General features: G+C 40.3%; 2 protein-coding genes across 4 annotated transcripts in view; one reads left to right on the forward strand and one right to left on the reverse strand.

Moving 5' to 3' along the window:
- The window catches only part of AASS (aminoadipate-semialdehyde synthase), a 32389-nt gene extending 13374 nt beyond the window's left edge, over nucleotides 1-19015 (forward strand). Inside the window, exons 14-24 of the mRNA XM_075146864.1 lie at nucleotides 33-154; nucleotides 4522-4651; nucleotides 5527-5637; nucleotides 6952-7060; nucleotides 7474-7614; nucleotides 9512-9679; nucleotides 11962-12057; nucleotides 13977-14092; nucleotides 14267-14355; nucleotides 14689-14865; nucleotides 16445-19015. Of these exons, the coding sequence (XP_075002965.1) occupies nucleotides 33-154; nucleotides 4522-4651; nucleotides 5527-5637; nucleotides 6952-7060; nucleotides 7474-7614; nucleotides 9512-9679; nucleotides 11962-12057; nucleotides 13977-14092; nucleotides 14267-14355; nucleotides 14689-14865; nucleotides 16445-16563 (1378 nt within the window). The 3' untranslated portion in view covers nucleotides 16564-19015. The remainder of the gene's footprint in view (nucleotides 1-32; nucleotides 155-4521; nucleotides 4652-5526; nucleotides 5638-6951; nucleotides 7061-7473; nucleotides 7615-9511; nucleotides 9680-11961; nucleotides 12058-13976; nucleotides 14093-14266; nucleotides 14356-14688; nucleotides 14866-16444) is intronic.
- A 4690-nt stretch (nucleotides 19016-23705) lies between these two features.
- The window catches only part of PTPRZ1 (protein tyrosine phosphatase receptor type Z1), a 140664-nt gene continuing 139409 nt past the window's right edge, over nucleotides 23706-24960 (reverse strand). For 2 of the 3 annotated variants that reach the window (XM_075146895.1, XM_075146886.1), the window contains one exon: nucleotides 23706-24731. In XM_075146895.1, the coding sequence (XP_075002996.1) occupies nucleotides 24591-24731 (141 nt within the window). In that variant the 3' untranslated portion in view covers nucleotides 23706-24590. The remainder of the gene's footprint in view (nucleotides 24732-24960) is intronic. The other variant, XM_075146875.1, reaches the window with a different exon arrangement.

The following is a 24960-nucleotide window of genomic DNA, read 5'->3' on the forward strand; positions in this document are numbered from 1 at the left end:
TGGTTTTTAATTTTGCCTGTAACACCTCCTAGGGAATACGCTCAGTCGCTGAAGATGGGTAATAAGAAGAGGGTTTTATTGCTCGGATCTGGCTATGTTTCTGGCCCTGTACTTGAATATCTCACTAGAGATTCCAACGTTGACATCACAGTTGGTATGTAAGACTTTGCTTGTTTTTCATTGAAAAATTATGTCGTATTTAAACCTGATAGCATGGCAGAACCTTTCTCATAAGTAAAAAATTGATCTGGTTCTCAGAACAGATAAAGAAAATCTTTGCTATTATGCACAGTAGAAAAGCATTTTGTAGCTTTCTGAGCATTTTAAGTTTATATAATTGATTTGAAAATGACATAGCCACATGCAAAGTTTACTGTTTGCATGTGTAACCTATAGGGAAATTAGAAGTATTTTTCCTTCCCACCTGCTTTGAGCTTGGAATTGGTTTGTAGCTAGGGGTTTTCAGCCTCACACAACAAGAAGATGGAATTGTTTTTATAGACACCTGTATGAGTGAAGCCTCTGCTGTTGTTACAACCAGTACTGTGGGGGTAAACCTTCAGACCCTGACCTTCCCATCAGCCCCACATGCCTGCTTGTTTATTCCTCTGTTTTGGTTTTATCTGTAGCATATTTCAGGCTGGGCATCTCAAAAACACCTTTCTGTACCCTCGATGTTGACTTTACCCTGATTCTGTGATTTCAGATTTAAAACCAGGCTGTGTTGCCTGAAAGATACTTTGCTGGGAGTTGGTTTCCTTTAAAACTTACCATTGTATTTCTGTTATTTTTTTTTGTTGTTGCTTTGGTTTGTTTTTTTCCCCTCATGCTACTTTCATACTTGGCTGCTTTTGCTACCCTTTGCGGTGATAACCATAGTACTTTTAACCCCTGGGAAAAGATCTGCTAGGAAGAAGAGGGGAACTCTAAGGAAGCTGCACCCTTGTTATTAGCACTGCCTGATGCGGTGAACAGGGAAGGATTACAGCAGTGATGTGCAGTGTCCATGCCCTCATCAGTACGGAGTCTGCATCTAGTCCCTGCAATACAGCAGCAGGAAGGGAAACCAGGTGAACTGGAAGATCTGTTTTGCTAAGCACTGTGCAAACACGGGAGGTGCCTCTTATCTGGGTAGCTTAAAAACATGCAGTTTCTACAGCACACACAAAAAAAAGCTCAGAAGGAAAGAGACACAAAGATATTACTTGACTAATATTCGACAGCAGGCAGGTAGATGAAGAAAGCATAAAATGCACACTGCAGTGCCACATGTGGTTCCCTACTGTTAGGCTACCCCACTTTAAATCCAAATGGTGAAAGTCTTAATTGGGAAACCTTCATGTAATCAACTTCTTCTGGTTTGAATTTGTGGACCATTGTACATAGCTCTTTTCTCTCAGGACAAGTTGATTAGTATGGTACAGGGAATGACCCTCGGGCAATGTTTATTTCCCATTGACTTTGGAAAGGCCCTAAGTTAGAGACACAGATGCTTTTAATTCTCCGTAAGCCTGTGCTGCACCTGCTGCCTTCATTGCCCACTCCTGTCTTCTGGCTGTGTTCCCATTGCTGTTCTTGTGCTGGCAGCATGGTGAGCCGGGACAGGAAACCAATTCACTTTCAGTCAGATGTGGCAAATACTGGTTGCTTTAACGTGGATCTTGTTTTCAATTCTGCGTTCCTTATAATGGTGAGTGCTGACAGCAGAAGGAGCAAGATAATAGGAAGGAACAAGTGGAGGCAGGCAGAGACTGGATTTCTCCCTTTTAGTGATAATATTAGCATATGCAGGATTGGTGGGACTAAGCCATAGCTAAATATTGAAACTAGTCAGATTGAATCTGGGCCTTTTAGTCATATTTGGCCTAAGCAAAAGCTTAATGTTTTTCTCTTTGTTATGTTAAAAATAGTGAATTATGTGAATTGTTTTTGGTTTAAGTTATTAAGCTGTTCTTGGCTATAAATAGGAATTCTGTTAAAATGTACTGAAAGTTTTGAAAGATTTCTTCTTTAACCAGATTTATATATAAATATATGGCTACGTGGAATGAGGGATGGGGTAAGCTTTTCTGGGCATGTGGTTGTTTACTAAATCTGTTAGTTAGCTGTGTTGAACCTGCATGTTCATCAAGACCTTAAAACTAGTTAAGGTTTTCCTGTCTCACTTAAACCAAGCACAGCCTGAAAAAGAAAACCAAATTTTCCTCTTTGGACTTTTTCCGCTCCTGGACTTCTTGTCAGCTTCTTGCTTTTCAGTGAAGTAGTGTGTGCTTTTGCAGAAATAGCTACTACCATCAAAAACTGATCGAATACTTCACCTCTGCATTTATGCGGCCAGGTTAGAGAAGTGACCATTTTTAAAATCAGGAGAAAATATGTACTGCATAGTGACCTAAAATACTTTAGGCCTCAACATAAATTGTCACACTAATTGAAAATGGTTGTTTTTCAGCAGGATGATGCTAATCTAAAACCAGTTTACTTTTAAAACATATTGGACATACAATTTTTCCATTGCAATCTTCCCTCAAGAGTCAGTACAACACAATATTTCATTAAATTGGGAAGCACCAGGCAGGCCTTTTCTGTATTTCTGTGTGAAAGTCAAGGCAAGAACAAAACCTCTGCCTGTTTCAATGCTATTTAGTTATTCTGTTTCACATGAGGTTGTAAACCTGCAAGGAGAGGCACTTTCCTTGGGGTAGGCACTTTCCTAGGGGTAGGCAATTATTTTTTTATTTTTGTCCCCTACCATTCTAGTTGTGCAGTGCTTCTCCAGCAAATTGATGAGATCATGAATGCCAATAGTATTTAATACATCTAGGACCATGATGTGAGTCTCTGGCATTCTAGTTTTCTCCTACACCTTGTTCTGCCAAGCAGACCACTGGATGACTTATTTAAGTAAGGGTTGGTAGACCCAAGGGATGATGTCCTCCCCAAGTCAAAGCATGAAGATCAAGTCTATTGTGTGATTGTCCACCGAATAAATACGGAAAAGAAAAATTGCTGCTTGATTTCATAGTGCTGTATGTGGGATGTCATTGAGTTCCTACTCATTACTCCAACTTTCTTCTCTTTCTCTCTTTTATAAAGTTTTTCATTTGTCTGATCCCTACCCCTAACAGTTTTTTCACTAATACTCTATCTCAAAAAAAAAAAAACTGGTCTGCCTGAATGGGCTAGAGGTACTTTTGACTGGGCGTAGTAGAGCTGTTGGTATATTTTTCTGTTGGTCATCCTTATTTTATTTTTCCCAGACCTTGTGTGGTAGGATTATTGTTCTAGTTCAGACGAGCCGCCTTCTCCTATATCAATAAAAATGTTTACTACAGCTTTTGCTACTTTCTTGTGATCTTTCTCTAAAACTTTTCTCGAGCCTGAACATATACATCCAAGTGTCCCTCTTGTGTGACTGTTATTTGCATTCTTCACCCTCAAACACTTTCTTTAATTGATCTGCTTCTAGATCCAAGATAACAGTGCATTTCTGAGGATTCCAAAAGAATCTGCTTTTATCCTTCCATCAGTGGTTTGGACACTTGTTCTCTGAAAACTTTGTAATGTCTTTTTCAGTACTTTTCGACACTTAGCAAAGAGTGGCAGATGTTCATCTGAGATATCAAAGACTGAACCTCCAGTATGTATGTTTTTTAAAACCTAGAATATACCTTGCTACAGGTTTTTATGAGGAGTCAGAGTTAAAGACGTGGGAGTATGCTTTTGGGGTGGATCACAACCCTGCCTACCTTATAATAATGGGTTTTTGTAACTAGTTAATGACACTTTTGTGACACATTTCTGCATAAGAGAGACATTCATTCAGCACATTTTTCCCCTCTCTCTAAAAAACACTTGGCTCTGAATGTGTGCTTTTTTCTGTTTAGTTTATCTGTTTTCCCACCATGTGGGTGCTCAGTTACCTGGCAAATGTAGACAGTGCTGCTGTAGAAGACCATGCTGGGAGGACACGTGCACGTGATGCAGGCGAGCCAGTGAGTTCTGGGTTGTCCTACTGCACAAAGATAGGTTTAACAGTCTTTTATCTCATGTTCTAGACCTACTTCTTCATAGAGTGGAAAAGAAGGGAGGTGACTTCTAGTTTTGCATAAATAATTTGTGTTGACCTAGTCTGCTGATAGGAAAACTGCAGTTAAAACGTTTATTCATTTTAAGTACACCCACAAAGTTGCTAATTGGTTACAAGTCTGTTCTTATTACACAATTTAGCAGCAGTGAGTGGTTCTTTAGCTTTAAGAGTAAGTATTTTTTGTAGACTCTTGTTCTTGAGTTATAGCTGCTATGGCTTGACACTGGCAATTGATAATGAAATTCACTACTTTTGGGGAAGTAAGGTGCTTTATGCCTGATTTCTCTTCAACTGTTAGTGAAGGAAAACATCCATGCAACTGTTTCTCTTTGGGAAGAAGGAGGTGTGTGTAAAGCACAATTATACATGGGAGTGCTTTGGACTTATTTTCATCTTTAGGTAACAGTTGATGTGTTTTACTTTTAAAACAGCATCTGTCATGAAGGAACAACTGGAACAACTGACGAAAAAATACAGCAGCGTTACTTCAGTTCATATGGATGTCATTAAGCATGAGGAAAAGCTGTCCTCTTTGGTGAAGAAGCACGACCTTGTGATCAGGTCAGAATTCTGTGTAAAACATGATAGGCTCAACCCTAAGTCATGCTGCTTCTTTCTCCTAGTTCACTGTCTAAATCAACATGGTAACTTTTTTTTTAATGCCCAAGAACTGGGGTCATATTTGTGTATGTAAATAGTTGTAACTAGCCACTGCCTTCTCATGTAGCGGGGCATCAGGACTTTCAAAGGGGCTTTGACTGCAGCATCTCTTTGGAGGTGTTCACCAATTACATAGACAGCCTTCTTAATGTGAGGGGCCAGTTGCGTCCATCAGCGTATGTGTTCCTGGGATCAAATTTACATGTTTGCAAGAGGAGTCAAAATTCTGACATCTTGGTCATTTCTCCTGAATTTCCCGTTAAGAAAGATCTCTTTCCAGGTATTGAAACAGGGGAGGAAATGACTTCATAGTCCTTTTGTCCCTTTTGCCACAGATGTCATGAATGTTGTTTCCTTTCCATGTAGAGCATGCTTTTCACAAAGTACTTCAACAAGATCATTGCAATGCAAGCTTTCTCAAGGATGGTTTTACAGTTTTGTATCTTCTAAACCTCCAGCATGCCTGTTTAGAAGGTGGCCTTGAAAAGAGGTCAGTGGTTTGATTTTTACAAAGAGAAGTGTGACAAAAAGTGCTGTCTAAAGAAGGACTCCCCTATTGTCCTGCGCCCCGTTCGGAGTGCATACAACAATGCTCTTCTGATACGGTAGCATTTCACTTACGTATGTATGAAACTGCTCAGGGCAAGGCAGGTATGTCTGTTGCATTTACTTGAGCTCTTTTGTAGGCATACAAAAAACATTTGTGAGTGTCTTTCCAGTGACAGCATAAGTAGCTGGTTGGATTTTGATGTTGCATAATTCTCCTTCATTTGTAGTTTGCTACCTTATTCAGCACATCCTTTGGTTGCCAAGAAATGTATTGACAACAAAGTGAACTTGGTAACAGCCAGCTACTTAACACCAGCTATGAAAGAACTCCAGGAGAGGTAGGTATGAGAGTAGCATCTCCTTGGTGTTGCTTCCTTCTTTAATGGATTATCTGAATATTTTGCAGTCCGTTACACCTGCAACACTTATTGTCAATTACTGTGTTCTGCATTCTTTCTCCTTCCATTTCTACAACGGAGGACTAGGTATCTTTCCCCGGAGTTGCATGTGGAGGCTATGGCAGAGTGGAGAAATGAGTGCATACCCCAATCTGGTCAGACTAGTGCTCTAAACACTGGAACGTGCTTTTTAGCATGCCCCATCTTATTCCATGTTAATGTGCCTTCCCCTCTCCCCTCAAACCTGTTAGGATGTTTCAGCTGGCCTGATATTCAAGCTGAGCAGCTGGGCTGTCCTGTTCTACCAATGGCAGCAAGCTTATTTGTCATCCTTCGCATTCCCTAATAAAAACTCATTCTTGGCTTATCTACAGTAATATCCTCCTTCATGCCACCTTCTTTTGGATAGGCCCACTATGTTAGTCTCAAATTGGTGGCAGTTCTAACTATTCTAATGTTTCTGTTGTCCTACTTATTATACAATTGGAAGTTGTTTTGGGCATGGAGCTTCATCTAAGGTGCTCCTCTCGGTCACAGTACTGGAAACACTGAAGTGAATTCAAGTGAGTAAGATGAAAATTGTACATGCTGTGTCTGTACAAAAGATAAACCAGAGATGGCTAGACAGGTAGAGAACCAATGTTGCAGACAACGAGGGAGGTTTAGGGGCCTCTCCTCCCCTTCTTGCTGTGATGCCAAGAGGTCATGCCACGCTCTCAAAAAAAAAAAAAAAGACACTTCTCATTTGTCAAAACACAAAGTGATTTTGAAAATAAAATAAATCACCTCAGTTTGTGGTGATAAGTGAGCTGCTCTGGGAGTGTAGGCAACTGTTAAAAAAAGAAAACCCAAATGCTTGTAATTTGGGAAAGTAGGCCTTTCAATCTCTCTCCCCCGCAGGAGCTGTTTAGGGCAATTATGACTAGCTCTGTGCTGTCCTCTGCATTACTACCTTCCTGTGTTATAGCACTGTCCAGGAGAATGTGGGATATGGAGCCCCTGGTAGGAATTTCTTTTTCCACCAGTGCCTAGATGTTGCAGCAAAGTAAGAGAAACCAAGGCTAGAATGACTCTTAGACAATTGTCACTGTTCAGATTTTAACATCTGCTTCTGTTTTTTTCCACAAGCTGCAGATAGAGCCCAGAATTTACTGTGTTGCGGAAAGTTCACTGGGCCTTTGTTGGACAGATTTCCTGAATAAAAGGCCAGTAATAGTGAATATTCTGACAGCTCTGCATTTCTGTTACTTTTAGCGTAGAAGCTGCTGGTATTACAGTTATCAGTGAAATGGGTCTGGATCCTGGTCTTGACCATATGTTGGCGATGGAATGTATTGACAAGGCGAAAGAAGTTGGTGCTACGGTAAGGTTGGCAGGTAGTGCATAGTTCTTCCAAGATTTTATTAGTAAAGTTGTTCCTTTAAGACCACCCAGTTTTTGGGCATGTCACTGATGTGTAACGGACTGTACACACCTTCCTTTTTCTGATGCTTGGAATTTGGTGCCAATTAATCCAATTGGTGAGACCATCAACTAAGATGGCTTTGCCCCAGTGTATGTTTTGATTTCCTCCCCTTTATGGACAGTGCCTGCAGCGTGACAGCTTGACACTGTTGCTCAGTGAAATTCTTTTGGTTTCCCCTGTCCACTGTAGTTGCGGGATAACGTCAACAGAAAGTTTAAGAACTAAGGGGGATTCTGCAGGATAGCTCTGTACTGTTTGCATCCTGGTCTGTCTTCTCTTCATTGTTTCTTTCCTGTGGATAAATCTGACAGGTTGTATCCTACACTTCTTTCTGCGGTGGCCTACCAGCTCCAGAGCACTCTGACAATCCTCTGAGATACAAGTTCAGCTGGAGCCCACAAGGAGTGTTGCTGAATACAGTTCAGTCTGCTACGTATTTAAAAAAAGGAGAGGTGAAGTAATCCTAACATTTCCATTTAAAGCCAGACAAAGAAGGTGGTATTGGGCTAAGGAGGGAATTGAGATTTTTAAGGTGCTGTGTTTACTTTCAAGCCAGTGACAGTCAGTTGCATACATCACTTAATCCTATGTTTGGAGCATGATGGTGCCTGGCTGCTGCCAGCTTAATTCTTACTATATGGAAACTGATTGTAAAGAAGGAGCGTGTTCTAATGACTAAAGCACTGGATTGAGGTTGGTGTTCTGGGTTCAGCTTCCATCCCTCTTGTGTGTTGCTTTTGCCACATAATTGCCCTGTCTTTGGCTGTGTAAGTTAAACAAAGGTGAGAGTGCATCCTTCTACTTGCTTTTCTGTCTAGTCATGTTTGTAAACCGAACAGCTTCATTCTGTAATTGCACAGTGTATAGCAGAACTCTGGATTTTTTTCTTTTGGTGCAATCTGTAATACCAATAACCCACTGAGTGGGTTTTGTGGAAGTGTACAGTGTTTCCTGATGTGTTTTATATAAGCTCTGTTTTGCTGTTTGTGCAGGAGTCATTAAAGTAGACTTAACCTAGCAAATGCCACTGCATCTGTTTTATGGGAAGATCATAACTGATTTGTGCAAAGCTATTGCAAGCCATTATCACATTTCTGCTTTCCAGTCCTATCTGTTGGATCACTCCCACTTGCTCAGAGTAGTTACTGAGCAGGGGCTCTTCAAATGTCAAGGAGACTGCCTTCTATAACCACTGTAAAGTTTAGCTAATTATCTAAACTTCTTAATCTGCAAAACTGAGAAATCTTTTGAGATGTTTTATCCTGACATTTTGGTGCTCTCATGTTCTTATTGCAATAAGAAAGGAAAAATTCAGGGACTGTACATTGGATCATTATTTAAAAAGCAACAACACATAGTTATAAGTTTCAGATAAAAGGGTCTCTTGGAGAATGTGAAAATGTTTCTTACTTAATTCTGACCTGGTTCACCCATTGCTAGGAAAAATTAGATCATGCATATGAATGATTCATTATGAGAGCACTATGCGGGCTTGTCAGTAAATTGTGCAATTTGTCCTCCTTGCCACTAAATCCTTAACTGTCTTTAACTGTTATGCAGGATTCTTCCACAGTAGTGTCTTGCCTGACAAACACATTAAGATTTTCCGGCATTGCTGCAGACTTTGTTGCTGTAGTCTTTCTTCTAGAGGGAAACCTTGCCCCTTTCCTCAGAAGTCACAAAATGAGTTTGTATTGACGCTGCATAGCCGATCTGTGCATCAGCTGCTTGAAGGAAGCAGGGTTCAAGGCTTTGGTTGGGAGTGATAATAGAACTAGTCAACCTTATTTTGTTTTTCTTCAGCGGTGCATTCTCTCTGTGCTTTGTAGCTGTAAGTAAAGATACACATGGGCAGCAATTGTATATCAGTGTGATTTATTTTAATCTTTAAAAAAAAAAAAGCAGCAAACTCCCATCCTTCTCTTTACATTTGCCTTCTCCTCCCCCACAAAAAAAGAGAATAAAAAAATTGATGAAAAAGCAGGGAGCCAGTGGGCAGAATCTCCTGTCACACTGGTGTAGTTGGGGAGGTGCTCCAAAATTACACTAATGTAAGTGAAATGGGAAGCTGCCACTTTAATATCAGTGCAGCAGGAATTAAAGTGTGTGTGAGAAGGATGTGGCTTGTTTTAGCCCTTTGATTAGTAATGGCTGACATAGTGCATGCTTCTCCATCACAGGATATGCTTAAATGGCTTGTGCAACTGCTTTATTTAGATTGGACCTTTGTTTGCATCAGAAACACTAAGCATATTGTTCCTGTTTTGAGCATATTTCATCTTTTCTGTTGTAAAATAAATTAAATAACACTGCACTGAAATAATATTCCCATTCTTTCACAAAATTTAGATTATCAATATTCCAGCTGGAGGAGCATTACTTGATTCTGTTACTCCGATGGATTTTTTCCCAGGATTAAATCTCGAAGGTTTTCCTAACAGAGACAGTACAAAATATGCTGAGCCATATGGTATTCAGACAGCTCACACTTTGTTGAGAGGCACCTTAAGATACAAAGTAAGTTGTTGTTGTTGTTATTATTAATTATTGTTTTCCTCAAGAGATGAATGTTGTTATTTCAAGAAAACTGTGTATTTAAAAGTCAGCCTTTTATAGCTGTGTACTTGCTATTTATGAGCTCTCCACTATCCTAATTGAGAGATAACTGAAAGCACTTCTCACATTTTTTTAATGTAGCTTTACTTGGTTTATTTAACAGGTTTTTGTTGCAAACCAGAAAAATAATTTTACTTGTTTTAGGCAGCATAGGTTTAGGTTTTCGGTCAATTGGCGTGCATAGTCTGTATCTGTGTTTCTTTCTAACTCTGGCTCTGTATTTAGTATCAGATCAATAGAAGATTTTTAAAAAATTAAATAAATCTGATGGGTTTGTGTGATGTGTGTTGCTGTTACGTATTTTTAAGAATTGATCTATTCTCTTAAAGTTGATAAAAATTTGAACTTGCAGTTTGTTGCTTATATTCCTATGAAAAACATAATGTAAAAATCTTACAGAAAATTATGTTTTTCCATCAAACTGAGAAAGTTTTTCATTCAAATCTTGAATTTGAGCAGCTTTAACATTTTGGTCAGTTAAGTAAAATGTTAAGAGATAAATGTGTTTTCCTTCTAATTGATAGACTCTTTTCCTTTCATTTGTTAGGTGCACAAAGCAGAATCAAAACATAATATTTTTTCTTTCAAATTTCTTTTTTTATTATTTTTTTGTTGGTCAATATACATTCCGAAGGAATAAACCTAAAACCATATTGAAGGTTTGAAAAAGCTTTTATGGATGTTGTGATATGTTTATTGAGTTAAGGTTCATGTCAAGGTTTAAGTTTTTGTTGTTTTGTACATGGCTTGAGGAATGTGTATGTCCTTTCCCTCTTAATTCCTCTGTGGCAATTCAACAGGATTTTTTCTTTATTTCTGGGAAGGAGGGAGACTTGCTTAGCAAAAGAAGATGGAAGGGCAATGTGGGGGAATAAGGGTTACAAATTGCAATAGCTCTCTTTTTGTCAGTCTAGATACGATCTCTTGTTCAGAAGCTAAAAATATGTGAAAGGCACCTATCTCGTCATGAAGTCTTAATATGACATTATCTACTCTTCCATTTGGTGCCTGGTAAAATTTTCTTTTGTGTAAGTGTTAGCACAAGTGTTAGCAAAAATGTCAGGGTGACATGAAGAGTTGTTATCAGTGTGCTGCAAGAATGATGTTTCTGTAGTTAGTGCTGTTTTCTTAGCCCCCAAAGTAGGTTCATCACTTTGGGTTGGGGTGATGTTGATAGGGTTGCGTGGAAGAGCTTGCCATACCTCTACCTGTGTGGTACCTACACGCCAGAACATAGTGCTGAACAGGGCAGAAGTTAATGTTGGCCCTTTGCACATGCTGCTCTGTTGCAGAGCATAAGCAATCCGTTCCGTGAGGAGACTAACATCTCCTCAGAGTGCCTTTTATAGATGAAGTTCAGATAGCTAATGGAGTCAGTTGGAAAAGAGGTGTCACAGAAGGATCTCATTGCAAGGCCATCTGAGCTGATAACCTAGCGCTGGTGGAGCTGATTATAATTAGCCCTCTTTCAGGGTGCTTTATGTCCACCATTCTGCTTTTTTACAGTGTTTCTAGTCACTGGCATATAAGAGTTTTCAGGTATCCAGCAGCTGTGTGGGAGTGTTAACGGGATATAAACAAAAATAAGCAGAAACCAGTCGAGAGTTCTTTTATTGTGCAGCCTATTGCAGCCTTTGCAGTTCCTTTTAAATACCATTCCACTGCTGTCCAGGTTGTCTCTCTGATATTCCTGAAGGAAAGATACAAATACATAGGATTCTTATCTTTAAAATCAGTTTATCTGACACCCATACAATCACACTGGTGTAAAACTGGGGTGAGCTGAGTTCAGTGTTGGGCTCTCTGTATTCAGTAGTTTGTTGATGGGCCAGCTGGCTGATATAACCCCATCTGTAATGACATGCTGGAGTTTGAACTGATGTTGACCAGCTTAGCCCTTTGATCTCATGAACCAATGCTACTTGCCATGGAAGTATTGATGGCAGAGTAAGTCATTAAACAGGGTATTGAAAAAGTAGGGGGAGGGGGGGAGAGGGGCCGGGGAAAGTAGTACCGCTTTGTAGCAGTAACCCCACTGGCATCGTGTTACTGTGGCTGTCTTCCCATGGGAATGATGCTTAACACTGCCGTGGTTGTGTCCACCACTACGTTCAAACCAAGGAGAAATACTCACCTCAGTTTCAAGTGATTATTATTTGTAACATGTTATTATTTTATTTCAGGGATACTCCAAAACTATGGGAGGCTTTGTAAAACTAGGATTAATTAACCCAGATCCTTATCCTTTGCTAAGCTCAGCCACGCCACCTCTAACCTGGGTGAGTTACTCTGATTACTCTGCCTTGTTTCCTCTGTTTTATTAATGTTTTTCTTATTGCTGGGCTTGGGTGTGCTTAGCAGTGGGAATCTTCTGTTGCGTCCTGGTCTCCTCTGCTTTTTGTTCTTGGAAATCAGGAAGTTTTTCTTCAGCAAGAATGTTCCAGCAGTGCTGGAACAGGTTCCCCAGAGAGACTCTGGAGTCTCTGACACTGGAAGCTTTCAGGACTCAGCTAGACAAAGCCACGGCTGACTTGAGTGCTGGTGGTACTCCTGCTTCAAGTAGGATATTTTTATGAATTGTCTTAAATTTTCTGTTAGTCAGAATCCAGCCCTCAGTGCTGTGAGTTCATGCTGTCCATATTGGTACTAGCCCATGATCTTCAGTGTAAAAGTATTTTTTAGGGCATCTAGAAGTAAGAGATCATGCCTAAATGAGTATATTAAGATCTTTTTTTCCTGTTAAAACTCTGTACAAGCATTTTTTTTGTCTTCTGTTATGCTGCTTTTCTGTCTTGCTTACTGATGCCTCACTTCATCTTGATCTCAGCCAACGTATGACTCCTATGATGTGCTGCTGTTACATTTGACAATCAACGTTTTGGTTGTCTCTGTGGGTAAAGCAGGGAATTCCATATTTCGGTATGGTGTAAAGAGAGCTGAACTGACAAACAGTTTACTACTTGTCAGGTCTGTTTGTCTTGTGAGAAATTTTTCTTCCATTTTGCAAACCCCTGATAGAGTAACTGTGTTTATTACTGAGATGAACAAAATTCAGATCTGTCTCCTGTTTCCTTCCTTGTGCTTTTATCAGCATTAATCTGGAAAAAGGCACCAGGCTTATGCTGTGTGATGGTCTGAGGAGAGCACAGTATTTTTCTGATGATGCCGTTATTTCAAGTTAAGAATGTCTTGAGTGTTCTTAAAACCAAGAAAGCACAAGGTAAAGAGGCCCAGTCTTGCTTGTCTCTGACTAACATACAGCACTGCTCATCTTCCCAAACTCCAGGAGTATGGAATTACTCCTGCCGTATGGGAATTACTTTTATATTTTTGAGATTATTTTTGTCCACTTTCAATTTTAAGGTTGATATCTTCAAGTTTTCTTTGCAAAGATGGCTAGAATTTCTAGTCCTTCTAGCCTCAATGAATAAGTATACACTGTCATGTAATCTGTGAAAATAATTATAAACTCATTAGTTTCATTGCAAACCTTGTCTCAGCAATGTTGTTACATCTTAGTACTTTCCCTTTATCTACTCTGCCTGGGAAGCAGAGGAGATAGGCTAACCTGGGCTTCTAAACAGACTCTGCAGTTCTTGCTTGCTTCGGATCTTGTTCATAGCTCCATTTATTATCCGTCTTGCTGTGAATGAAGCAAGCAATAATTGGCATCTGGATAGCACAAAATGGCCTTCAGATATGCACAAAAATCTTCAGAAAGCCTTTTGGTAATATTCCCAGGATTGCCAGAGCCTTGTTCATCTCATCAGTCTGTTTCCCTCTTTTGAAAGGGACATTTTCCATTTCTAGACCAGCTGAAAGATATCCTTAAGTTCCTGACTCTCTGGCTGTCTCCAGGTGGCTTCTCTTTCACCCTAACATCCTCCCAGTGTTCCTTGTTTATGCAGATTTCTATGTTCTTTCGTCACTGCCAGAGGAAGGGATAAGACTAAAAAGTAGGGAGCATCAGCTGAGTGGTGGGGTACAAAGCGGTTTAGGAAAAGATGACCCCTGTTCTCACTTGTTGCGATTAAAAATCTCAAACTATCTCACTTTCTCTGTACGCATAAACTGTCTTCTCAGAAGTCCTGGATATTAACTGAGCTTAGTGGAGCAGTGTGTTCTCAAAACCTTCACTGAAAAAGAGTGGGAACAGATGTCAGGCCTTCAGGAACTTTTTTCTTTTTTTTTAATATAGAAAGAGCTCATGTGCAAACTGGTTGGAATTAAGCCGCCTGCTGAGTACCATCTTCTTAAAGAAGCTGTATTTAGCAAACTGGAAAAGGACAAAAGTCAGCTGGAGGCAGTGGAATGGTAAAATGTTCCAGTGATTTTTAAACGTTTTAAAAAAAAAAAGGTTTGCAATTCTCCCCATTTTGGTCCATGTTGAGACTGTTAAAGTGGTATGCTGAACAAGCTGGAAATTACAAAACTGAGACTAAGCTGTTCATAGGCAATGGTATAAGTCTGTCTCATTTCTTCTGCCAGGCTAGGTTTATTGGGAGATGAACCAGTTCCAGCAGCAGATTCCATTGTGGGGGCTCTTGCAAAGCACATGGAGATGAAGCTGCCATTTGGTATGTGAGAAATTCTTCTTTTTCATGGCTTTGAGTGGAACAAGTCAGTATCTCTTATCAGCCTTAATTGGATTAGTTTGTTCACCTTCATTAAAAAACCTTCATGTTAAGTTTTTTAATGTCTTGTGATGTTCTCTACTCCCCCAATGTATTCTTTTCTTTCCCTGTTATGTTTTTAGTTTCATCTTAATATTCTGTCCTCCCTAATAGTCCTTATCGTAAGTCACTTCCCTGATATACGTGCTGTGTATGCATAGTGCCTTGCTTGTCAGGAACCTCATCTTGATGTAATTGAAATACAAGTAATGAATAGTTTGTGTGCTTTTCTCTTAGGCACTGGAGAGAGAGATATGATTGTTATGAGAAATGAAATAGGTCTCAGGCATCCTTCTGGTCATTTGGAAGACAAATTTATTGATCTGGTTGTCTATGGTGATAACAAAGGATACTCTGCAATGGCTAAAACAGTAGGATACCCCACAGCTATTGCTGCTAAGATGGTTCTAGATGGTAAGTGACTGTTCAGGCTTCAGCAACAGTATTTCTTCACTCTGGATCTTCCTGCCTGTAGAAAGCAGATGTGTAGTGTTTCTGAAGTGTATATATGTTTTTTGGTTTTGTGTTCTTGTTTTTTTTTTTAAATTTAATCAAACTTTTCCTGTTGTCTTTACAGGAATTTTTGATCTGCATGTTTGGATGTTTCAGTGACATTTCTTCTTAACTTCTTCATCTATAGGGATTTTTAGTAATTTAATCTTAAGTGTTTCACTTGTGTAGAGGGGACCTTTGATATCGTAAATTACAATTGATTATGCCACAGTGAAGCAGGCTAAAATATACCTGTACTGAACAAACTAGTGACTTCCATTGCTACTTTCCAGATTGATCAAATTTGAGGCTTGGGGCATATTACCTGATCATGTGTATATATAAACAGGCAGACTCTGCCTAGTCATCACCATGTTTAAGGAAATAGTGTGATTTCCCCTTGCTTGATCTTAATCTTTAGACCTTCATTATTTCCCTGGCTAACTGAAATGAGCAAAAACTTTGGGTTTGGGGTTTTTTATTTTGGTCTTTTTTATAATTTAGAAAACTAAAAAAACAAACTTTTGAAGTTTAGATGCTTTTCACCTAGTCACAGTTTCACAGCTCTATGAATTAAATTCAAGCTGTGTATGCTACTATTTCAAACTTTTTTCCCTTGTTTTTTGATACAGTACTACTGCTGTGTGAGAACGTAATGCCAAGGTTGATAAATCTGCATATATATATGTATATGTAAAAATATAAAAATTAAAATGTATATAATTGGAAATTGATATTTTTACCTGTGGTGGGTTGACCTTTGCTGGCTGCCAGGTACCCACCCAGCTGCTCTCTCCCCCTCCTCAGCAGGACAGGGGGGGGAAATAAGATGAAAAAGCTCATGGGTTGAGATAAAGACAGGGAGATCACTCAGCAGTTATTGTCACGGGCAAAACAGACTCAACTTGAGGAAAAGTTATTGCCAATTAAAAATAGGTTTGGATAGTGAGAAACAAAGACAAAACAACACCTTCGCCCCCACCTCTTTTTCCCAGGCTGAACTTCACTCCTCCATTCCTGACTCCTCAGCCTCTTCCCTCCGCCCTGAGCAGCGCAGGGGGATGGGGAATGGGGCCTGTGGTCAGTCCATTACAGCTCCTCTCTGCTGCTCCTTCCTCCTCACGCTTCCCCTGCTCCACTGTGGTCTCTCCATGGTCTGCAGGGGAGTCTCTGCTCCAGTGCCTGGAGCACCTCCTCCCTTCCTCCTTCTCTCACCTTGGTGTCACAGGGCTGTTTCTCACACTTTTTTCCTCACTCCTTACTGCCGTGCAGCATTTTGCCCTTTCTTAAATACATTTTCCCCGAGGCTCCACCATCTTGGCCGAGGGGCTCAGCCGTGCCCTGCGGTGGGTGGGTTGGAGCCGGCTGGAACCGGCTGCGTCCGGCACGGGGCAGCCCCGGCCTCTCCTCACAGAGGCCGCCCCGCAGCCCCGCTGCCACAGCTTTGCTGGGTAAACCCAGTACAGCACTTAACACTTTTTTTTTCCTACCTTTATCTCAGGTGAAATAGATGCCAAAGGTATGGTTATACCATTGACAAAGAACGTTTATGGACCAATACTTGAACGTGTTCGGGCAGAAGGCATTGTGTACAGCACTCACAGCGTTATCAAACAGTAACTGGAAGCAGTGGATTGAATCAGGTTTTGGCTTTGTTTGGTTTTCCCCCCGCTTTAAGAATCTCAATTTGGACCAGCTAAAGGCAGCACCTACCGTTTCACACACAAACGATTCCTTCCATAAAACCGCCTGGTCGCCTGGCTTTGATGTAGAAACTGTAGATACCCAGATGCATGAATTGTGGTATTTTCCTCTTAAAACTGTTACGCTTTCATGTGTTTCAGCATCAATCAGATCTTTCCTTATATCTTTCCTAAAATATCTTGGGAGGGGTTTGGTTTTGATTGATTAATAGAGTTTATCTTCTAAGTGTGTAGGGTTATTACTGAGACAAATTTAAGCTGAAAGAAAAATCTGTTAGTGGATTCTTTCATGGTGGAAAAGTCTGGTTAGTGAATTCCATTGATTAAGCTTGATTGTTCATGTGGTAAAAATAATTTATCAGAATAACAGACATGAAAATGATACTTCAATTTTAAGTCTTGTTGTCCCTATCCTTTTAACAGTATTTGTGAATGTTTTCACAATAACTATATGCAAGAAATAGTTTATAAATCGTGCACTACTAGCAAATAAGATCCTGTTAAATCTTGAAAATGTTCAGTTGTTAAATATGTGAAATCTAATCTTAATATTTTTGAAATCTCTCTTGAATGAATGTAAACTTAAATTAATTGGTGGAGGGGGGAAGTTTAAAGCAAGCCTCCCCTCCATACCCTTTCCCGTTACAGGGTGGAAGCTAGCTGCGGTATGTTGAAATACCTGCTGTTACGTGTTGCCTTGTGCTGTGAAGAGAGCACATTAGCATTTAGCTCTGCAGCTAGGAAGGGCGTTCTGAAATACAACACATTTAATGTGCTTAGAAGCCGCTCCAAATGACGTTTACTCTTTCCACTTACACTGTGTGCCTCGTCCAGGTTAAGTACTGTTACAAAAGGAATAGACTGTGTAATATAAGCAGCTTTGAAATGCAGTAGGCTTAGAGGTTTAAATCACTACTTTTTGAGTTAGCTTCTGTCCGTTTGCTATCATGCTTTTGAAGCATTCATTTGGGAGCCTATCCCTGCTACTCAGTACAGTGCCACTTTAGACTGAGAGTTTGCTGGCGTACCAGCTCATTTGATGCTGAGTGCTGTGCTGCACAGACGTGCCAGCCCGGCTTTAGGGGCAATTTAGCTGCATCAGCCCAGAATTGAACTTTAGCCTGAGTGCAGCTTCTCTCTGACAAAACAGCAGTTGCTTCCTTCCAGTTCAAGGCTGCTTCTGTGGCTTTTGCTCAGGGATTTCTACGCCGCCTTGCGATGCAAGCACGGCTTAGACTTCACAAATTAGGCCTGTGAGATGCAATGCTGTGGGCAGATACCATTTGCACTGGTACCTGTGCAACTGTCTGGAGCTCCCCTTTTCTAAAGCTGAATACTGATGCTGGAAGCTGTCTGCTTTCGACTTTGCTCACAAGTGCACTTTGCTGATAAACGCACAGCCTTTTACATCCTGAGAAGCATAGTGCGATTATCATGGTCCCGAAGGGCTGGAATTCCAGGTGTTGCTCTGCCCAGTAAGAAAAGCAGCCATAACAATAGCTGAAGTTTTGATCTCCAAGTTTTGCTACTCAGGATTTGGATTTTCTTTGTGCATATGTAATGAAGTAGCAACTGCAACAAAGAGGAGGGTGAAAGGAGCCAAAGGGAGAAGGAATAATGAAGGGCAGAGTATTATTGTCAAAGAGGAGGGCTTTTTATACTGAACCACTGAATGCTTTTGTACCGTCAAATTTGGATTCTGTTACAGTGCCATGCATGTTCGGAGTATCGGATGAAATCCTGGCTCCGCTGAGTTGCTTTGCTTCCCACTGACCCTACAGGCTGTTGATCTGTTGTGTGGCTGGAACGTGCAGCTGGGGTAAGGATGGAGCCTGCAGTGAATGTTCCGCCCTCTGCTGCCTCCTTCTTCCCCTGGTAGATTAAAGGCCTACAACTAAGGGTTAAAATTAGGCTTGTATCTGTGGGTCCCCTCCAGTTCAGTGCTTGGTGAGACCAAGATTTCACTGAGAATTCTCTGTTCCCTCCTTTACCCCACAAATACATAACCGTGGAGTTGTGATTCTGTATACATGCATGCACCTTATTTGCTTTTCTGCCTAGGAAATGCAGTATGCAAAGAAAATTGGAATTTTTCAAAAGTATGTAATTGCTTTGGAGCACAAAAAGAATGAGCACTACGGAGTATTTTCTTCAAGAAACACTGCTACTATTTTTGAAACATTTTGTATCAGAATATATTTCTGTTTCCCAGTGCAATGCTGCTTTTCGTTTTCTAAGTTTAGACTTAAATGAATTTACTGCTCAGCTTTTGTATGAAGATTAGACTTCTCAGTTCTCTTTGCATATTATTGGAAAGATAATTGTATCTTACACACAAGATTGCTTGAAAAATAAATCTGAAAACCTGTGTTTCATTGTCATGTCATCTTTGCAGTCTAATGAGATGTACAGGAATGGGATTTGTTTTTTTACATAGGTGGTTATATTGAAAAGGTGTCTACACATGGACTTCTGTACATGAAATACCTTTCCATACTTCTTGCTAGACTCACACGAGAAGACTCTTCAAGGATTGTTTAAGCATCCCTATCTAACACATATATATATATTTATATACATATATATATATATATATATCTGTACCTAGACATCATCTTCAGCTACAATCTTAAGAGATGCAATTTTTTTAGCATGTTTTTTGCTTGGGCACAAGGACAACTACTTGAGTGGAAAGCTATAGAACAGTAGATGTATAAAGTCTCCCTGTACCCCAGGAAGAAATGAGAGCTTGGTGTCTCACTGCCTATCTCAGCTTGAGGGCCTTGCTCGGCTGAATACGTGGTTTGGTTTCTGCTATCACTGCCTGGGCTGAAAGGCTCTTAAGCTGTTTGTTCACATCAGGCTGCAAGGAACAGATTGTTTGTCACTGCGTGTCTCTTATTTTTTCATTTTGGAATTTATTCTAGTGCCAGCTCTCCATGATAGATAAGATCCCACTTTCTGTCTGAGATGGAGGTGCTCGAGCCCCGTTACACACAGACTCCCTTCCTTGCCTCAGTGTTTCACACTCTCTCTGCCCCGGATATTCCTGTAGATGAGAATTACACCCCTTTTCCGGGACTGCAGCACAAAAGCGTGACTGCCGGACAAAGGGCATGCGCTCATAGCCCAATAGGTGTTTAAGGGAAAAAAATCTGGGGTAAAGCGATTGTGATTAGGCTGGAAAACTAACGACGAGGGGGAGAAAAAAGAAATTTAGCTTTGCGTGTCCAGCAGAATTTATCAAGGCAAATCAGGCCATCTCAAATACACTGTGACTACTTACAGGATGTGACTTTGCTAAAACAAGAGAAGGAGTTCAGTAGGCCAGAAGGGGTTTTTTCCCTTACTTTTTTGGTTCTAAAAAGAAAAGAATGCAATTGGAAACAGAGGGGCATCAGGGGAAATGTGGCCAAATGTCCTGAGAGACTTCTGTTCCCTCTTGTCCCTTTGAAAGTGAAGTCCCTAATGCACCAAAGCACAAACCTGTGAAACAGAAATGGCTGGTCAGAGCTTAGCCTTGCTGCAGGGCAGTATGTATGACTTCTAGTCGTCATTTATTGCTGACTTTTGTAAAGCTTTTCCATAGGTATTAAATCACACCACCACAATCACTAAAAAGTTGGTGATGTTAGTAAATTACTTACGTTTTTTTTTTAACTTGCTACTCACCTATGATTTCCTAGGAGGAAGCTCACTAATCAAGTTTTCCTTGGCACACACGACTTACAGCTTTGTAAAAAAAAAAAAAAATCTTAAACTGACATGGTTAATACCCTGCTTCTTGCAGGAGATACATAACATCTTTTCCACACTTGACCCAGTTTGAGAGGGCAGGCTCTATGTCTTTTGAGTCTGTAGCTTGGATTACAAGAAAAAAATTAATTAGAATAAGGCCTTTGTCTGAGAGAGGAACTGACACGCATTTATTAAAATCTGTAATCCATCACGGTTGAAGATTATAGAAGATTTTTTGTGATTCTTATTTTTTTCTAGATCAGAACCAATATGTGTGAGTAAAGAGATTATCCTAAGCACTTATGTTTTAAATAACTTGTCAGCATGCTAAGATGATGAATGTGATTACAAACATCTCTGGAAGAAACCTTGAACGACAGCTGATTCCTTGGATTATCATTTTAAAATGTCAGCAAAACATTTAGGTTGAAAGAAAGTTATATCAAGATGGGATTTTAGAAAGGAGGATTCCTTTTTCGCTTTTGGTCCATAGAGGTTTGAAAAACAGTAGAATTAATTGGCCTAAAAAAACCTTTGTATATACAACTATATGAAACTGTAAATTCATTAATAGAAGATATCAAAATAAAAAGCATGAAGTTATGTGAGGCTACAGGCCAGTCTTCCGAAAGAAAGGGCTGGAGAAGTAGCACACGAGCATTACAGTTTCCCATGTTGTGTGCTAATGTGGTGAAGAGCAGAAGTATACGGTAAGAAGATTATGGAATATGGTTTGCAAATGGCCATAAGATCACAATTAACCTCTCTCGGACGGGCACCCCTAGAGATTAAGAAAGGAAAAATGGTGTCTATGTTTTTGGAATGAGGGGGGGAGTTATATAATATCGCTGTCCTCGTTAGCCTAGATGTGCAAGCAGAGGGTCTCAGTCAACCGGAGGGCTTTAGAGGAAGTAGTAAGGAACCCCCAAGCCACCTGGAAAAAGAAGATATTCCCTTCCTCAAAGAGCAATCATTACACACCTTTGTGTACACCAACGCTGTGCCTGTAAGCTGTGAAGAAAGTGTATGAGTCATTCAACAGTGTTATAAAAATGTATATCGTTTGGGACAATGAGCCTGTTCTATACATTTGTAACTCTTATCACCCCCAAAATAACACAAATGTAATAAGAAAAAAGTCTAGATCCTATTTTTCGAAGGTGTTTAACTTGGCTAGGGATGCATTGTAAGTTCACCTGCACTTAGAAGCTGTATCTCAGTCCCGTTCTTCCCCGACTTCAGAATTAGCAAATATGCAGGTATGACAAGGACCACAGGGAAAAAAAAAAGTGTAAAACCTGAATAGAGATGTCTTGGCTCAGAAAAGTAGGTTCCCTCATTTCTGAGTTCTTCAATCAACTAGTTATGGCTGTGAACTACAGTGGCAAGTATGAGCATCTACAGGGACATGGCTGCACCCCTGCTCCACGGCTGAGCTACCTGCACAGATCCTGGGGAACTGCTGGGCCCGAGAGGGGAAACTGCTGAAGAGACCAAGAGCGAGCAGCTGGCCGGTGTTACGAGTAGTGCCACGAAGTCCGGCTGTGTTTCACAGGCGGTTCATGGGGGGGTACGTGAGAGAAGGCCAAATTCTGGTGGAGACCTTTTGGAAAGAAAAGCTTGCAAGGCCAGAAGTACCAAGGTAACCGTGTTGATAATACTATGTACGGCTGAGACGATCTAAGTGGCAGCATCAGAGATTTCACATTTGGGCATGGATGTAACAAAACTGGGGCCCATGAAGAAAAGGTAGTTAGGTAATTAGGTTGTTTATCTGCAAAGAGACAGGCAGACCAGGGTGGAGAAACAGAGGGATCAAGGTGGATAGGGGAAGAATAAGCAAGGGAAATCGGAGAGAAGAGGGGTAAAAGGGGATGCGTGCATGTAAGCAGGCTGCTGGGCAGTACCCCTGCCTGTCATGCTCTGTGCCTGATCACTGCCCTCTCTCCTGCCTTCTTTTTAAATCCTAGTCCTATTTTCTGTGTGATGAATCCTGTTTCTACCACTGTCTCTAGTGTGTCCGTGCGTATCTCCCTGTATGGAATACGTGCCCTGCGTGGTCCCTGGCCAGACCTGCAAAGGGGAATTGGGCTGAGACGGGAGAATCATCCTGCATTTGGCTCTGGTGGACAGGGAAGGGGAAACCCCCGGGGCCCCAAGCCCAACGGATTCAGCCACTCCATAATGCCTGGGACTGCATTACTGTGGTTATAAAGAGGAGCGGTCAAGTGTAAAAGAGAATTCAAGCTCATTAACATGTTAACACAGTTTTACAAAACCAACTATACATTACATTGTTTTGATTACTTTGTCTATACGATCTTTTTCTAAAAAGAGGGCAAGCGCAGGAGAAAGTCTGCTTTTCTGTCTAGCCATTCTGCCTCCTGGTCTAGCACCTTCACACTCAATTCGTCTATCAATAGTACGAGGATTTTTTAAAGTTGCCACTGGTTAGATTCCTCTAAATTTGTTTTGGCTTTGTTGCAGCCTCACCTGTCCTCAATCCCACGCTGCTGAAGGGGTCTAGATCTACCTGCTGGCACACTGAGAGCCCTCACACACCCTTGCCTCAGGACATCAGGCGACTAAAATCCCCGAGTCCACATCAGGTCCGTCTTCTCCCATCCTTATTTTTCATCTAAGATACTGTCCATTAGTTTCGTTTTGGCATTCTGGTCCAGAACCGTATCTCTGCTCTCAATATTTCTACGTAGCAACTGAATGTACCAAATTGAGAAAATAGTTACTCTAACGGCCTGTGTTGGCTGTAAACAAAGATCTATTCTGCTCCAGGCTCCTCCACCCTGCTCAGTGCTGCAACCTTCAGGACAATCAGTATCTTTTCTTGCCAGTTCAGAAGGTTACAGAAAATAATTCAGTGGCCAAGTTGAAACATTTTGCTTTTGTTCTTGCAGAGATTACTTGCTTTACTGCTTCCCAGAGTTTGGCTTTTGCTTTGCCAAAGGAGGCAGCCAAGAGCTCAGCAGCTGAATGAATGATCTGAAGCAAAGCCAGCACAGAGAAGTCTTGCAAGAGGGCAATTAAGGCAATTTGGAGGCCCGGGACAGCCTGTCAGCCTGTGGGTGACCAGACTGGGAGAGGCTAAACCAGGAGCTAACATGGACACTATGGGTATGAGTGGAAGTGGGCAGAGATTACATAACAAAACATAAAGTTTTCTAAAACTGTCTTCTGAACTCGCAGATTCCACAGGAAGAGCAGCCGTCTCCAGCTCAGCCTTGAGTCCTTACCCTTGTAAGTAAAAGCTCTCTCATATGACAGTGAAGACTGTTTACTGTATATGGTAGACTGCTAAGCACAGACTGGAATATTTATATTTATTTTTGCAATGCCATAGGTAAAAACAATTTAACAATGCCAAATACAGGTGTTATTCTCATAAAAACTTCTCATTTCAAAACAAATGATTTCTATTTCCCACAAAAAGTTAAAATCACATGCAGCTATATGAAGGTTAATTGCTTAAGATGCACAATTATATATCAGAAGACTTTGTTAAAATAAAAACATACTGGACTACATCATTTTAACAAGGCAATTACACAGAACTAGAAAACTGACTCTGTAGTAAAATATAAAAATCTACAATTATAAATATAAATTTGGTCCATGGAATCACTACAGAAGTAGCAGTATTTACAGTAAGTATCAGATTACTATTCTAAATGTCTAATTGAAGTCTTAAAATGTTGAATGTTATGGAGAACAGTATTTTATTTACATTCTACTATATTAAAAGTTATATTTCTAGCAAATGTAAATTGTTATAAATACAGCAAATAAATCAAATACTAAAACCATGACATGTTTGTTTGTAATTGAGAACCCCCTAACATCTATAAATATGATAATTTTAAGTTAAAAGTAAAGCCAAAAACTAATACTGAAAAAACATACCACAATTCAATTCTTAGAAACACTGTAAAAGTCAATCAAGTTAGTCCAGACGTAACAACGTATTACAAGAAATCTTTCAAGAAAAGGCACACATTGTTAATGATAAAAGTTCCGCAGAAAAGTCATATGTAACAGAAATGACTGACTGAGCAACGGCTGGGATCTGATTATATATATAGTGACTGGACAGATTTCCCCCCCCAAAGTATAAAATTGAAAATATTAATGGTAAACTCCAGGTGTGACTGGTGTGATGTAGGTATGTGTGTGTTTAATCTGATGTGTTAATTAAACTAAAGATTCTAAACTTTCAGCCACATTTCCATCGGGTAAAGCTGAGCCATTACTGTCCATAGATGCTGAGGGGTTTTCTTCTTGCCTTGTGCTGACAAGGCTGAGAATAGCTTTGTACAGAAACTGGTACTGCTCCTGGAGAAGAAAAGAGGATATAGTCAGTGTGTTGTCAGAAATAATAACACTAGATTATCTTGTAACACTCAAAATTAATTAACAGCTGATGTGTCAGTCTGTTAACGTACTGTGCTCCACAATTTATTGTGTTACTTAGCAGCTTTATTAATTTTCTGACTAATGGCTCCCCCTGTACACAACGTAAAACACAACATTAAGGAACACAGTACAGGTGGGAGAGAAAACT

The sequence above is a fragment of the Calonectris borealis genome, chromosome 1 (assembly GCF_964195595.1).
Source record: "Calonectris borealis chromosome 1, bCalBor7.hap1.2, whole genome shotgun sequence".
NCBI lineage: Eukaryota > Metazoa > Chordata > Aves > Procellariiformes > Procellariidae > Calonectris > Calonectris borealis.